At 36.6% G+C, this 14,245-nt stretch overlaps 1 protein-coding gene across 1 annotated transcript in view; it reads right to left on the bottom strand.

Moving 5' to 3' along the window:
• The window catches only part of LOC136035044 (uncharacterized), a 39,776-nt gene that overhangs the window by 19,216 nt on the left and 6,315 nt on the right, over positions 1–14,245 (bottom strand). Inside the window, exons 2-3 of the mRNA XM_065716643.1 lie at positions 8,892–9,177; positions 4,800–4,914 (exon numbers count right to left, since the gene is read on the bottom strand). Of these exons, the coding sequence (XP_065572715.1) occupies positions 4,800–4,914; positions 8,892–9,177 (401 nt within the window). The remainder of the gene's footprint in view (positions 1–4,799; positions 4,915–8,891; positions 9,178–14,245) is intronic.

The raw sequence follows: 14,245 nt of genomic DNA on the forward strand, positions 1-14,245 counted from the left end.
CAGAGAACCCTACTGTAGAAGTTTCAAGCTCCTATCTACAAAAATGTGGAATTTTGCATTTTTTGCCAGAAGACAAATCACGGGTGCGTGTTTATTTGTTTTTTTGTTTTTTTTTGTTTTTTTTTTCCCCAGGGGTCATCGTATCGACCAAGTGGTCCTAGAATGTCGCAAGAGGGCTCATTCTAACGGAAATGAAAAGTTCTAGTGCCCTTTTTAAGTGACCAAAAAAATTGGAGGGCATCTAGGCCCCCTCCCACGCTCATTTTTTTCCCAAAGTCAACGGATCAAAATTTCGAGATAGCCATTTTGTTTAGCATAGTCGAAAATCATAATAACTATGTTTTTGGGGATGACTTACTCTCCCACAGTCCCTGGGGGAGGGGTTGCAAGTTACAAACTTCAACCAGTGTTTACATATAATAATGGTTATTGGGAAATGTACAGACGTTTTCAGGGGGATATTTTTGGTTTTGGGGGTAGGGTTGAGGGAGGGGGATATGTGGGAGGATCTTTCCTTGGAGAAATATGCCATGGGGGAAAAAAATTCAATGAAAAGGGCGCAGGACGAATCTGGTCACGTTAGAAAAAAACGTCAAATTAAGAGCTTAATATACAATGCTGGGTGTTCGGAGCCTCTCTATTATGGAGTATAATTTGAAAATAGCACAACTATACGAGCGATAAAACATATATACCACAACCATAACTCAACTAACGAAAGAACTACTAAGAGATAACACAACTATAAAGCGAAAACAGGTGAAAACTAACGGGAAAATAAACGAACTAAGAGGTGGAAGGGGCCCCGAGAAAAAATATAATCCTTTTTCAATTTTGAGCCTAACTTCCGCAAAGGAGTAATAATGTCAGAAGCCCCGAAATACCGAATTATTTTCTTTTCAAACAGTTCGTGGTAAGGAACTGTAGTAAGGGACGACCCGGCTCAATAGTAAACGAAACTCTAAAAAAACGGAATTTTGATGCTAAAAGATACAGCAAAAGAATCGAATTTTTACGCTGATTCTAAATATATAAGTTTCAATTAATTTAGTCTTTGTCATCAAAAGTTACGAGCCTGAGAAAATTTGCCCTATTTTGGAAAAAAGGGGGAAACATCCCCTAAAAGTCATAGAATCTTAACGAAAATCACACTATCGCATTCGGTATATCAGAGAACTCTATAACAAAAATTTCAAGCTCCTATCTAAAAAATGTGGAATTTTGTATTTTTTTGCCAGAAGACAAATCACGGGTGCGTGTTTATTTGTTTGTTTGTTTTTTTTTGTTGTTTTTTTTCCAGGGGTCATATTATCGACCAAGTGGTCCTAGAATGTTGCGAGAGGACTCATTCTAACGGAAATGAAAAGTTCTAGTGCCCTTTTTAAGTGACCAAAAAAATTGGAGGGCAAATAGGCCCCCTCCCATGCTCATTTTTTTCCAAATGTCAACAGATTAAAATTTTAAGATAGCCATTTTGTTCAGCATAGTCGAAAACCATATTAACTATGTCTTTGGGAATGACTTACTCCCCAACAATCCCAGAGGGAGGGGCTGCAAGTTACAAACTTTGACCAGTGTTTACATATAGTAATGGTTATTGGGAAGTGTACTGACGTTTTCATGGGGGTCTTTTGGTTTGGGGGGTGGGGTTGATGGGAGAGGGCTTTGTGGGAGGATCTTTCCTTTGAGGAATATGTCATGGGGGAAGTAAAATTCAATGAAAAGGGTGCAGGATTTTCTAGCATTGCTATAAAAAAAAAACAATGAAAAAATAAACATGAAAACGTTTTTTCAAATGAAAGTAAGGAATAGCATTGAAATTTAAAACGAACAGAGATTATTACGCATATGAGGGGTTCTAAAAATACTTTAGCATAAAGAGCGAGGTATTTAGGAGGAGATAAATACCTCGCTCTTTATGCTAAAATATTTTTAGTGATTTCAACTATTTATTCTACGGCCTTTTTGATTCAGGGGTCATTCTTAAAGAATTGGGACAAAAATTACGATTTAGTGTAAAGAGCGAGGTATTAACGAGGGTACAAACCCCTTCGTACACGTAATAAAAATATAAGAATATAAAAGTTTGTTACATAAGTTAATTCTTAAGTTACGTATATTTTTTACTAATAAAAACGTTCGTTGAATATTAAAAGTTCTAGTAGCCTTTTTAAGTAACCGAAAAATTGGAGGGCAGCTAGGCCTCCTTCCCCACCCCTTATTTCTCAAAATCGTCTGATCAAAACTAAGAGAAAGCCATTTAGCCAAAAAAAAAATTAATATACTAATTTCATTTCAATAATTTATGTGCGGAGAGCCAAAATCAAACATGCATTAATTCAAAAACGTTCAGAAATTAAATAAAAAAAACTAGTTTTTTTAACTAAAAGTAAGGAGCGACATTAAAACTTAAAACGAACAGAAATTACTCCGTATATGAAATGGGTTGTCCCCTCCGCAGTCCCACGCTCTTTACGCTAAAGTTTTAATTTTTTTTAAAAGTAGAATTGTGGCAAAGAGTCAAACTTTAGCGTAAAGAGCGTGGGACTGCGGAGGGGACAACCCATTTCATATACGGAGTAATTTCTGTTCGTTTTAAGTTTTAATGTCGCTCCTTACTTTTAGTTAAAAAAACTAGTTTTTTTTATTTAATCTCTGATATTGGGTCACCTGGATTTGTTAATCATTTCAATTGTGAAACAATATTGCCATCATTATCTAGTAATCTGCTTTTGTTACTTGTATACTTCCGATACTTACTTCCTATGCTTCCAACATATCCATACAAATTTAGTAAGCGCAAATTTTATTAACCTTCTTTAAGATCTTTAGCATACAGATTTTTTTTTTTTTAAGTTCAAGTAATCAAACAGTTCGTGGTAACGAATTGTAGTAAGAAGACGACCCGGTTCAATAGTAACCAAAACTCTAAGAAACGGAATCTTTATAGAAATAGTTACATCAAAAGAATCAAATTTTAATGCTGATTTTAAATATATAAGCTTCATTAAGCGTAGACTTACCGATCAAAAGTTACGAGCCTGAGTAAATTTGCCTTATTTTAGAAAATAAGGGGAAACACCCCTTAAAAGTCATAGAATCCTAACGAAAATCACACCATTACATTCAGCGTATCAGAGAACCCTACAATAGAAGTTTCAAGCTCCTATTTACGAAAATGTGGAATTTTGCATTTTTGCCACAAGACAGATCACGGATGCATGTTTATTCGTTTGTTTGTTTTTTTCCCAGGGGTGATCGTATCGACCCAGTGGTCCTGGAATGTCGTGTGAGGGCTCATTCTAAAGGAAATTAAAAGTTCTAGTTCCCTTTTTAATTGACCAAAAATAGGAGGGTGCCTAAGCCCCCTCCCACGCTCATCTTTCCCCAAAGTCACCGGATTAAAATTCTGAGATAGCCATTTTATTCAACATAGTTAAAAAACCAAATAACTTTGTCTTTGGGGACGACTTACTCTCCCACAGTCCCCGTGGGAAGGGCTGCAAGTTACTAACTTTGACCAGTGTTTACACATGGTAATGGTTATTGGGAAGTGTACAGATACTTTCAGTGGGATTTTTTTGGTTGGGGGATGGGCTGATGGGAGGGGGCTATGCGGGGGGGACTTTCCATGGAGAAATTTGTCATGGGAGAAGAGAATTTCCATGAAGGGCGCACAGGATTTTTTTTTTAGCATTTTTAAAAGAGCAAAGAAAAAATAAATATGAAAAAGTTTCTCCAACTGAAAGTGAGGAGCAGCATTAAAACCTGAAAAAAACAGAAATTATTACACACGTGATGGGGCTCACCTCCTCCTAATACTTCATTCTTTACGCTAAAGTAATTTATTGATTTCAACTTTTTATTCTACGGCCTTTGTGATTCAGTCGTCATTCTTAACGAATTGGGACAAAATTTAAGCATTATTGTACAGAGCGAGGTATTGACAATGGGGTGAACCCCTCATATACGTAATAAAAATATACAAATTTAGAAGTTCGTTACGTAAGTTTGTTTGTAAGTTACGTGTTCGTAAGTAACCGTTCTTAAAATTAAAAATTCTAGTTGCCTTTTTAAATAACCGGAAAATTTGAGGGTAACTAGGCCTACTCCGCCACTCCTTTTTTCAACTCAAAATCGTCCGATCAAAACTATGAAAAAGCCATTTAGCCAAAAAAATAAATTAATCTGCAAATTTCCTTTCAATTATTCATGTGCAGAGAGCCAAAGTAAAAACATGCGTTAATTCAAAAACGTTCGGAAATTAAATAAAAAAAACTGTTTTTTTAACTGAAAGTAAGGAGCGACATTAAAACTTAAAACGAACAGAAATTACTCCGTATATGAAAGGGACTGTTCCCTCCTCAACGCCCCGCTCTTTACGCTAAAGTTTCATACTGTTTTAAAAAGTAGAGTTGAGAGAAAGAGTCAATGGGTTACACTGACAAAATCATTTACAATAAAGAAATATAAAATGCCTTTAGAACCGTGTTGCTGCTAATAACATCAAGAAGTTTCTTAATCCTAAAAGTCTTTTTAAGTACCTCCATGACACATCAAAATAATTACGGCATAAAAACTTCCTTTCTCAAACATTGTTTTGCAGCACTGCAAGAATAAAGTTCTTTCAAAACGAAAAGAAAAAAAGATGAAGAAACTTGGTATCTTGAGAACTGGACATAGCTTATGCTGAGCCTGGCTCTCAAACTGAACATTAACTGAATCAGTTGTCCTTAAGCTGTCCTTTAAGAGTCTAGTTTCTTAAGGCAAAACATATATTAAATACATCCCTTACTAACCTTCTCTATTGAAGCCTGCAACTGGGGAGTTGTCCTCAGAGGGTCTGGAAGGCCCAGCTTCTGCAACTAGCTTCTGAACTAGTCGAGAAAATTTCATGGCGTATATAAACTTTAACTGTAAAATGAACAAATTACAATAGCTTTTAGGTCTGCAAAAGAATTCATAAATATAATTGAGAATTTAAGAATATAACCATTTGGAATAAATATAATTTTGAATTTTAGAATATAAAAAATTAGAATTTATAACCTTTTAAGTAAAAAAAACCCACCTAAAACGCACTAAAACTTGCTGAAACCACAGGTGCCAATATTTGACAGTTTTTGTGAAAAAAAACACTTTTTCTACTTCGGAAAGCTTAATTTAAAGACTTTGGGTTTGAAAAATTTTTCAGAATGTAGAGAAACACCTAGGTATCTAACTATTAGACTAGAAGTTTGAACTTTTATCAAAAAACGGTACAAAACTCCAATTTTCTGAAATTGGAGTGTTTTCACCAAAAAATTTGACGGAACAACAAAATCCCTGTTTTTGACAAAAGTGGGAGTCCAATTCAACATGTGTCAAAAAACTTGGGGGATATTTGTTGACAGATCCAGATGCATTTGACATGCCTCAAAAATGACGTCACTTTTGTTATGATGTATCTGAAATCATTTTCAGCCTCCTTTTTAAAATTCCAACTTAATTACCAATCCTAAATCAGCAGCAAATGACAATTTTTTCTCAATAGATATTTTTTCATATATTTTGTATATCTTTGATTAGGCCTGCTATTGACTGTTCTACCTTTTGAGGCCCCATAAAGAGCTCAAAATGGAATTTCCCTCAGAAATTATAATTGAACTATGAAAGAGAATAAGAAAAGGAATCAAGTGATGTATCCACTTTCATCCTAGGTAAATTATTTTGAAAACCGCAAACTTATCCATGTTTTCTTCTCAGTAGCCCCTAGCGTAGACTTTTACCAAGTAGAATGCTATTAAAAAAAATGTAGGAAATTTTTAGAAGAGCCTAGGGTCCCTCAAAAATAGCATCACAGCAGAACGAAATTAATCCATTGGAATTACCATTGTTGAAAACCCTACACAGGAAACATATAGTCACTACCTTGGAAAATCACGCTTTGGCACGGGTAGCAGTAATCTCTTTTTTTCTGTTTTTTTTTTCTTTATTGTTAGCAGGGCACTAAAACACCATAGAGTTGCTTAAGGGCTTATTTGAATATACATCTAAGCCTAAATAGTTTTTAGTTATTTTTTAAACTTGACGTCACAGGCCTAGTCTAAAATATAGCCTATAAGTTACCTTTTGGTAACTTATGGAAGGTAACCCTTTGATAGAGGAACAGATGAGGGTCTGGCTATGGAAACATTCTTTGGTAGGCTATACCCGTTCCTTAGATTTTCTTTTATTAAGGCTAACTTAACTAGCCTACAACATAAGATTACAAAAAAAAGCCTAATATAATATATTATACGCCACAATTTTATCCAAAATATCGCCTTAGACAGCACAAAATCATTTAACGACACAAATTAATCTTAGATGTCTTTCAAACAGTTCGTGGTAACGAACTTAGTAAGGAGCGACCCGGCTCAACAGTAAACAAAACTCTAAAAAACGGAATTTTGATGCTAAAAGATACATCAAAAGAATCGAATTTTTATGCTGATTCTAAATATATAAGTTTCATTAAATTTAATCTTTGTCATCAAAAGTTACGAGCCTGAGAAAATTTGCCTTATTTTGGAAAGTAGGGAAAAACACCCCCTAAAAGTCAAAGAATCTTAACAAAAATCACACCATCGCATTCAGCGTATCAGAGAACTCTATAGCTAAAATTTCAAGCTCCTATCTACAAAAATGTGGAATTTCGTATTTTTTCCCCAGGGGTCATCGTATCGACCAAGTGGTCCTAGAATCTAGCAAGAGGGCTCATTCTAACGGAAATGAAAAGTTCTAGTGCCCTTTTTAAGTGACCAAAAAAATTGGAAGGCACATAGGCCCCCTCCCACGCTCATTTTTTTCCCAAAGTCAATGGATCCAAATTTTGAGATAACCATTTTGTTCCGCATAGTCAAAACCATATTAACTATGTCTTTGGAATGACTCACTCCCCCACAGTCCCTGGGGGAGGGGCTGAAAGTTACAAACTTTGTCCAGTGTTTACATACTGTAATGGTTATTGGGAAGTGTACAGACGTTTTCAGGGGGATTTTTTTGGTTTGGGGTGGGGTTGAGGGGAGGGGGCTATGTGGGAGGATCTTTTCTTGGAGGAATATGTCATGGGGGAAGAGAAATTCAATGCAAATGGCGCAGGATTTTCTAACATTACTATAAAAAAAACAATGAAAAAATAAACACGAAAAAGTTTTTCAACTGAAAGTAAGGAGTAGCATTAAAACTTAAAACGAACAGAGATTATTACGCATATGAGGGGTTCTAAAAATACTTTAGCATAAAGAACGAGGTATTTAGGAGGTGATAAATACCTTGCTCTTTATGCTAAAGTATTTTTTAGTAATTTCAACTATTTATTCCCCGGCCTTTCTGATTCAGGGGTTATTCTTAAAGAATTGGGACAAAACTTAAGATTTAGTGTAAAAGGCGAGGTATTAACAAGGAGGCAAACCCCCTCATATACATAATAAAAAATATAAGAGTATAAAAGTTTGTTATGTAAGCTAATTCTTAAGTTACGTATATTTTTTACTAATAAAAACGTCCGTTAAAAATTAAAAGTTCTACTTGCCCTCTTAAGTAACCAAAAAATTAGAGGGCAATTAGGCCTACTTCCCCATCCCTTATTTCTCAAAATCGTCTGATCAAAACTAAGAGAAACCCGTTTAGCCAAAAAAAAAAAAAAATAATATGAAAATTTCATTTTGATAATTAATGTGCGGAGAGCCAAAATCAAAAATGCATTAATTTAAAAACATTCAGAAATTAAATAAAAAAACTAATTTTTTAAACAGAAAGTAAGGAGCGATATTAAAACTTAAAACGAACAGAAATTACTCCGTGTATGAAATGGGTTGTCCCCTCTGCAATCCCTTGCTCTTTACGCTAAAGTTTGATTATTTGCCACAATTGTACTTTTTAAAACAATTAAAAACTTTAGCGTAAAGAGCAAGGGATTGCGGAGGGAACAACCCATTTCATATACGGAGTAATTTCTGTTCGTTTTAAGTTTTAATATCACTCCTTACAATCTGTTTAAAAAACTAGTTTTTTTTTATTTAATTACTAACTGAAATAACTGAAGTAATCTTAGATGTAATTGTTACTAACTGAAGTAACATGGAATAGAACCGCAGAGAGAACCGGATTTTTTTTTCTAAGAGTAGCAACACTAATATTATGGGTTGTAATCCAAAGCGTTTGACGTCAATGCGGTCAAGTTTTATTAGCGCCCCAATATATCGCTGGTTATATCATCGAAATTCATTAAATGTACTGTTAACAAAATCTATTATCTTGAAAGTGCCGCTATTAGGATTCTCAAAGAAGCTCAATGTCTTGTGATAAAATCCGACACATTACTATTACCAGCCAGGGGCTACTCGCCAACACTGGATGGTGCCACATCTAGAAGAGCAGTGTACAAACCGAGTGGTGCCACCCAAATGTAGATCAAGTCGATATACGGATTCTTTTGTGCCTTTTATTGTCAGTGCCCTTAATAGAAGATGAAAGATGTCAATAGCGGTTTTGTACCTCATAATCTGGCGGAGAGAGCAAGGTATAACCCAGGAGTGTAAAAATATAAAATAAAAGGAATTTAATATCAGATTTCAGAAAAAATTATGGGGCAGCTGCTCCCCCACCTTGGCCTAGAACCACCGCTGACCTATGTGTTGGTATATTTTACTTACAAAAAATGGCATTTAGTCTTGATTCGGCCAGTCTACGATTGATGTTTTATTAATATTTGGTTCAGATTTTCTTAGAAACAAAAGTAATAAATAATTTCAGTAAAAATAAAAATAAAAGAGAAAAAAGTAAAATCAAAGCAAATTGAAGTAAAATTAAAGTAAAGGCGAGAAAGTAGAATGTAAATTCAGGAAAAAGCTGTATGCAAAACTTACAATTTGTAATTTCTTCTTCGACTCTTCAAGCCTTCTTAGGAGTTCTTCTCTGTTTTTAGCTGCAGTTGGGTCTCTTTGTTGAGCCAGGGTTGAACTTATCAATGGCGCGTTAGCCACAGCAGGCGATTTTCTACTTAAGAATCTTGAAGACAAGCTATTCTTGTACGAGTCACACGTGGGATCTAAAGTAGTTTTTGCTGGTGTACTATCGACAGGATTTTGGAGAGTTTCAAATTCGTTTCTCAGGTACTTTTCACGCTTGCCGACCAGATCAATGGCATCCATGCTAAAAAATAAGTAACATCAGAAAAATCACTTAAACATTCCAAATCTACTGTAGCACCCAATTGGTGGGTGATTCTTACCTTAAAATTCTTACTAAAGTTTAAAAATTAATTGTTTCACGTGTCCTTACCTTAGACTTTTGTTCAACCTGTCCTTCAGAGGCACTTAAGAAGGAACCACCATTAATCCCTCTGATTCTCTATTGGGACAAATTCCTCCCATTGAGAATGGAAGGGGGTGCGGAGTGTTTCTGGAGCTATATATACGACCGGTTGCCTGCGACTGCCCAATATAGAGCTACATTTCAGACTTTGCTATTATTCGTTCTTAGAATAGAACCTAAATATCTCCATCGGCGGTGTTTTGTGACAGTTACCTTTGGATTTTTCAATATTTGAGTTAAAATCGATCATGTAACGGCCATTTTTATTGTATCTGTAAGAAGGCGCAAATGGATATACCCAGGAATGCCGTTTCGGTGGGAGCAAGGGAGCAGTCCCCCCCCCCAATAATTTAGAGAGAAAATGATTATACACCCCATGCCCCTTGACTATCTGGATATGGACCCCCCGTGCCCCCTCAATAAAAATGCTGGAGCTAAACCCCTGGGGATACTATGGACATGGCTTGCGCACCCCATGATTTTTCGAAATTATTCATTTAGCTCCAAAATAGTCAATCGTAGAAGAACGCCCAATAAATTTACCTCAGATGTGCCCCAGCATTCCACAGAACTGAAAGTTCACATTCAGACATGATAACGTACTGGTCGCAATGCATATTCGTTTTATAACTCTTAAAAGAAGAGGCTAAGGACATTTATGATCATATTGAAAATCTATTATCATTATTCCTTTTTAACATTACTAAATTCAAATGATGGCTTATAGCGCAGTATCTAAAGCTTGGAGTTTAGTGGAACGCAGTAGGCGAAAAATATTTCTAATATACATAACATAATATTTCTAATATACAAAAATATTTCTAATATTTCAATTTTCTAATATAATATACTAATATAATATTCTAATATACAATATTGAAGATTTTAGATGCTTCTAAAATAGTACGGGTTTCAAATAGATTATTAACTTAAACGTTAAATAGCGTATTTAGACTGATATTTCCAATGCTGATTGAAGACTAAATCGCTTTTGATACTGACGAACTTGCATAATCTATATATATAAAAACTAGCTGTTGGGGTGGCGCTTCGCGCCACCCCAACACCTAGTTGGTGGGGCGCTTCGCGCCCCCTCCCAAGCCCCCCCGCGCGCGTAAGTCGTTACGCGCCATATTAGTTACGCGCCATTGTAGTTGTGTCCCTGTGTCCCACCTGTGAATATAGATAGATTTATATATGTGTTTCAAACTACGTAAAAAATGGGAGTATACAACATTCTTGGCTTTCCCATTGTCTGTGCATATACAAAGCCGTTATAAAAGAATCATTTTTGCAAAGCGAAAAGAAAGCGGTTAACTTCGTATCCGGTGGATTCAGGGCTCTTTGTTGCACGTTGGTTTCCGAGAAACAAACACGTTGACCATTCTGTAAATGTACCGCTAAGTGAACAACAGCTGGACTACGTTCATGTATCGGAAATGAAAGAATTCGCCAAACAGCTTCATTACTGCTTATGTATCTTCCAGCCTGATTTTGTACGATTTCGTCGATATCTTTGATTTCGGGCTGCAAGCCAAAAACTGCCATGTCACTGCCTTTGTTGACGTATTTACATAAGTATTTGATTGCCTTTACGGAGTTACAGTATTCAACGTTTATGTGTGCATTAAATGTTCTGATAATAATGGGGAATATGGAACAACCCACTGGTTATCTACTTCGATGGTGGTACCGTTACGCTTCTTTATTATTGCTGTTTTACCGCCATCTTCAGTAGATCTTCTTCTATATTGTGGGTAACCATCATTGCCAGTAATTGTGTTGGATACTAAAAGTCGAGGATATTGCTTTGTGCACCTTCCTTTGGCCATGCATGGTGAATTTTCGTTCAGTGCACCGCCAGGTCCATGTATCATATTTTTTACAATAATATCATGTAACCCCTTATCGACATTTTCATCAGATATTTCAGCGGAAATCTCATCATCAATTTCGTTCGAAGTAATTTTTTTATGTAGCCAGATCAGTATATGTGCGTGTGGCAAACCTCGTTTTTGCCATTTCACTGAGTACATTCAGCATCGCACTGACCCAAACACTTCAAGTTTTACTATGTAGTTTATCAGTGATTTCAACTTTTGCCGGAAGACACGGGTCGTAATGTCATGTCTATGAACCGCCGATTGTCCTTGAAGTAAAAGCTGCAGTATCTCGTCCCAAGATTGATTACATGTAAATGTAATAAATAAATCTGGACGACCATAGAGACGAACATACGCAATAGCATCTTGAGCATATTCATGCATATGACGGGGACTGCTAGCATATGACGAAGGTAAAATTGTTAATCTTCCAACGTTTGTGGTACTACCGTCATTTATAACTGCATCTCGCAAATGAATGTATTGTTCAGAGCGGAACTTGGTCTGATTCAGGCGGATATATAGCAAACGTTCTGATTCAATTTTAGCATACATATCAACGACGAATTGGTGAAACAATTCACGGCATTTTAAAATATAATTTTCTTCATCCTGCCGAATCATTAGTCTATAGGAATAATAATGCATTGCACTGCATTTTTTATTCATTTCTTTGTTAGTGGCTGGATTCATCAATTTAATATTAAAGTGATAGCCGTCGGCTCCATCCCAAAAAATGATAGGATATTGTAGGGCATCGTAGCATCGATGAGTTTCAGCAATTCTTAACAACTGAGCGTTTCGCTTATGAAGAATAATATCTCGAGGTAAAAACTGATCACCGACCATAACGATTGCCACTTCGTCGATAGTTGGAGCATTGTATCTACGCACATGTTGGCCAGGAGGCGTTTTGTCAGCGGAAATAACAATTTTATGCGTATCAGAAGGCATCAAATCGATGGCTGTTTTGAACAGACGGACTAAATTATTATTTTCGTGGAAAAGATGTTGCAATTGGGAAACGATTGTCTTTTCAACGTTGGGAGAAATTTCGCAACGTGCATTCAATTCAGAATTTCTATCACTGATGAAGTACAATTGTAAAAATTTATGATTCTCGCCTGAGAATGATAGAAGGGACCCTGCTCTATGATAAATTTGCCCTTTTACTTTGAAAGTAGACATAAATTGATCTGGATTTTCGATTTGGGCTCCAAACGACGTCATTTGGAAACATGAGTTGTATTTTCTGATTTGTGACAAAATGCCAGGCGATAACTTTCAGGTTGCTCTGATTCCTCGGCACGCCTTCTTTTTTCACTTTCTCTTTTAGCAGCAAGTCTGGTTTCATGGTGCTCTGGTAGTTCCTCGGCACTCCTTCTTTTTTCACTTTCTCTTTTAGCAGCAAGTCTGCTTTCGCGTTGCTCTGGTAGTTCCTCGGCACGCCTTCTGTTCTTTCTTTCTCTATCAGCCTCAAGCCTGTTTCCTTGCTGTTCTTTTGATTCCTCGGCACGTCTTAAATATCTTTAATGACGTCACCGTCATAACAAAAATGACGACAACTAACTTCATGACGTCAGTCAACATACAAACATGACGTCACCTGACAGACACATCCACAGACAACTTATTTATATATATATAGATAAGTTGTCTGTGTGTCTGTGTGTCGAGTGACGTCATGTCATCAGGTCGTCTTTAATATTAAAATGACTGAAAAACCTACAATGTCAACAGCCGAGGAAGCTGCTCAAAGAGTCTATGCCAAAAAACTTGCTGCTGAAAGAGAAAGTAAGAAAAGAAAGCGTGCCGAGGAATAACAAGAGCAATGTAAAACCAGACTTGCTGCTAAAAGAGAAAGTGAAAAAAGAAGGCGTGCCGAGGAATCACAAGAACAGCAAGAAAATAGGCTTGCAGCTGATAGAAAAAGTAAGAACAGAAAGTGTGCCGAGGAATCACAAGAGCAACGCGAAACCAGACTTGCTGCTAAAAGAGAAAAAGAAAAAAGTGTCCCTGTCGTCATTTATATATCCCCCTGTGCCCACCGGCGTCCCTGTTGTAGTTGTGTCCCTGTGTCCCGGTCGTCATTTTTTCCCTGTGTCCCGGTCGCCATTTGTGTCCCGATCGCCATTTGTGTCAGCGTTTGACAACTGGTCGGGATTTGAAATAAGACCACTGAGGGATGAATTTCTTCTAAAAATCAAATTTCATTAAGATCCGATCATCTATTCGTAAGATAAAAATACCCCAATTCTCACGTTTTCCAAGAATTCCGGTTTCCCCCTCCAACTCCCCCCAATGTCACAGGATCTGGTCGGAATTTAAAATTGGAAATTTAAAGCACAAGATCCTTCTAAATATCAAATTTCATTAAGATCTGGTCACCCTTTCGTCAGTTACAAATACCTCAATTTTCAAAATTACCCCCCCCCCAATTCCAACAAAGAGAGCAGATCCGGTCCGGTTATGTCAGTCACGTAACTTAGACAGGTTTATATTCTTCCCATCCAGTTTCATCCTGATCTCACCGCTTCAAGTATTTTCTAAGATTTCCGGTCCCCCCAACTGCCCCCCCCCAATTACGCTTGATCCGGTTGCGATATAAAATAAGAGATCTGAGTTACGAGGTCCTTCTAAATATGAAGTTTCATGAAGATCCGATCACTCCTTCGTAAATTAAAAATACGTCATTTTTTCTTATTTTTCAGAATTAACCCCCCCCCCCCCCAATAGAGCGGATCCGTTCCAATTATGTAAATCACGTATGTAAGACTTCTGCTTATTTTTCCCACCAAGTTTCATCCCGATCTCTCCAATCTAAGCGTTTTCCATGATTTTAGGTTCCCCCACCCAAACTTCCCCCAATGCCACCAGATCTTGTCAGGATTTAAAATAAGAGCTTTGAGACACGATATCCTTCTAAATATCAAATTTCATTGAGATCTGATCACCCGTTCATAAGTTAAAAATAATTCATTTTTTTTTAATTTTTTAGAATTAACCCCTCCCCCAACTACCCC

Source organism: Artemia franciscana, chromosome 13, assembly GCF_032884065.1.
Source record: "Artemia franciscana chromosome 13, ASM3288406v1, whole genome shotgun sequence".
In the NCBI taxonomy this organism is placed as follows: Eukaryota; Metazoa; Arthropoda; class Branchiopoda; order Anostraca; family Artemiidae; genus Artemia; species Artemia franciscana.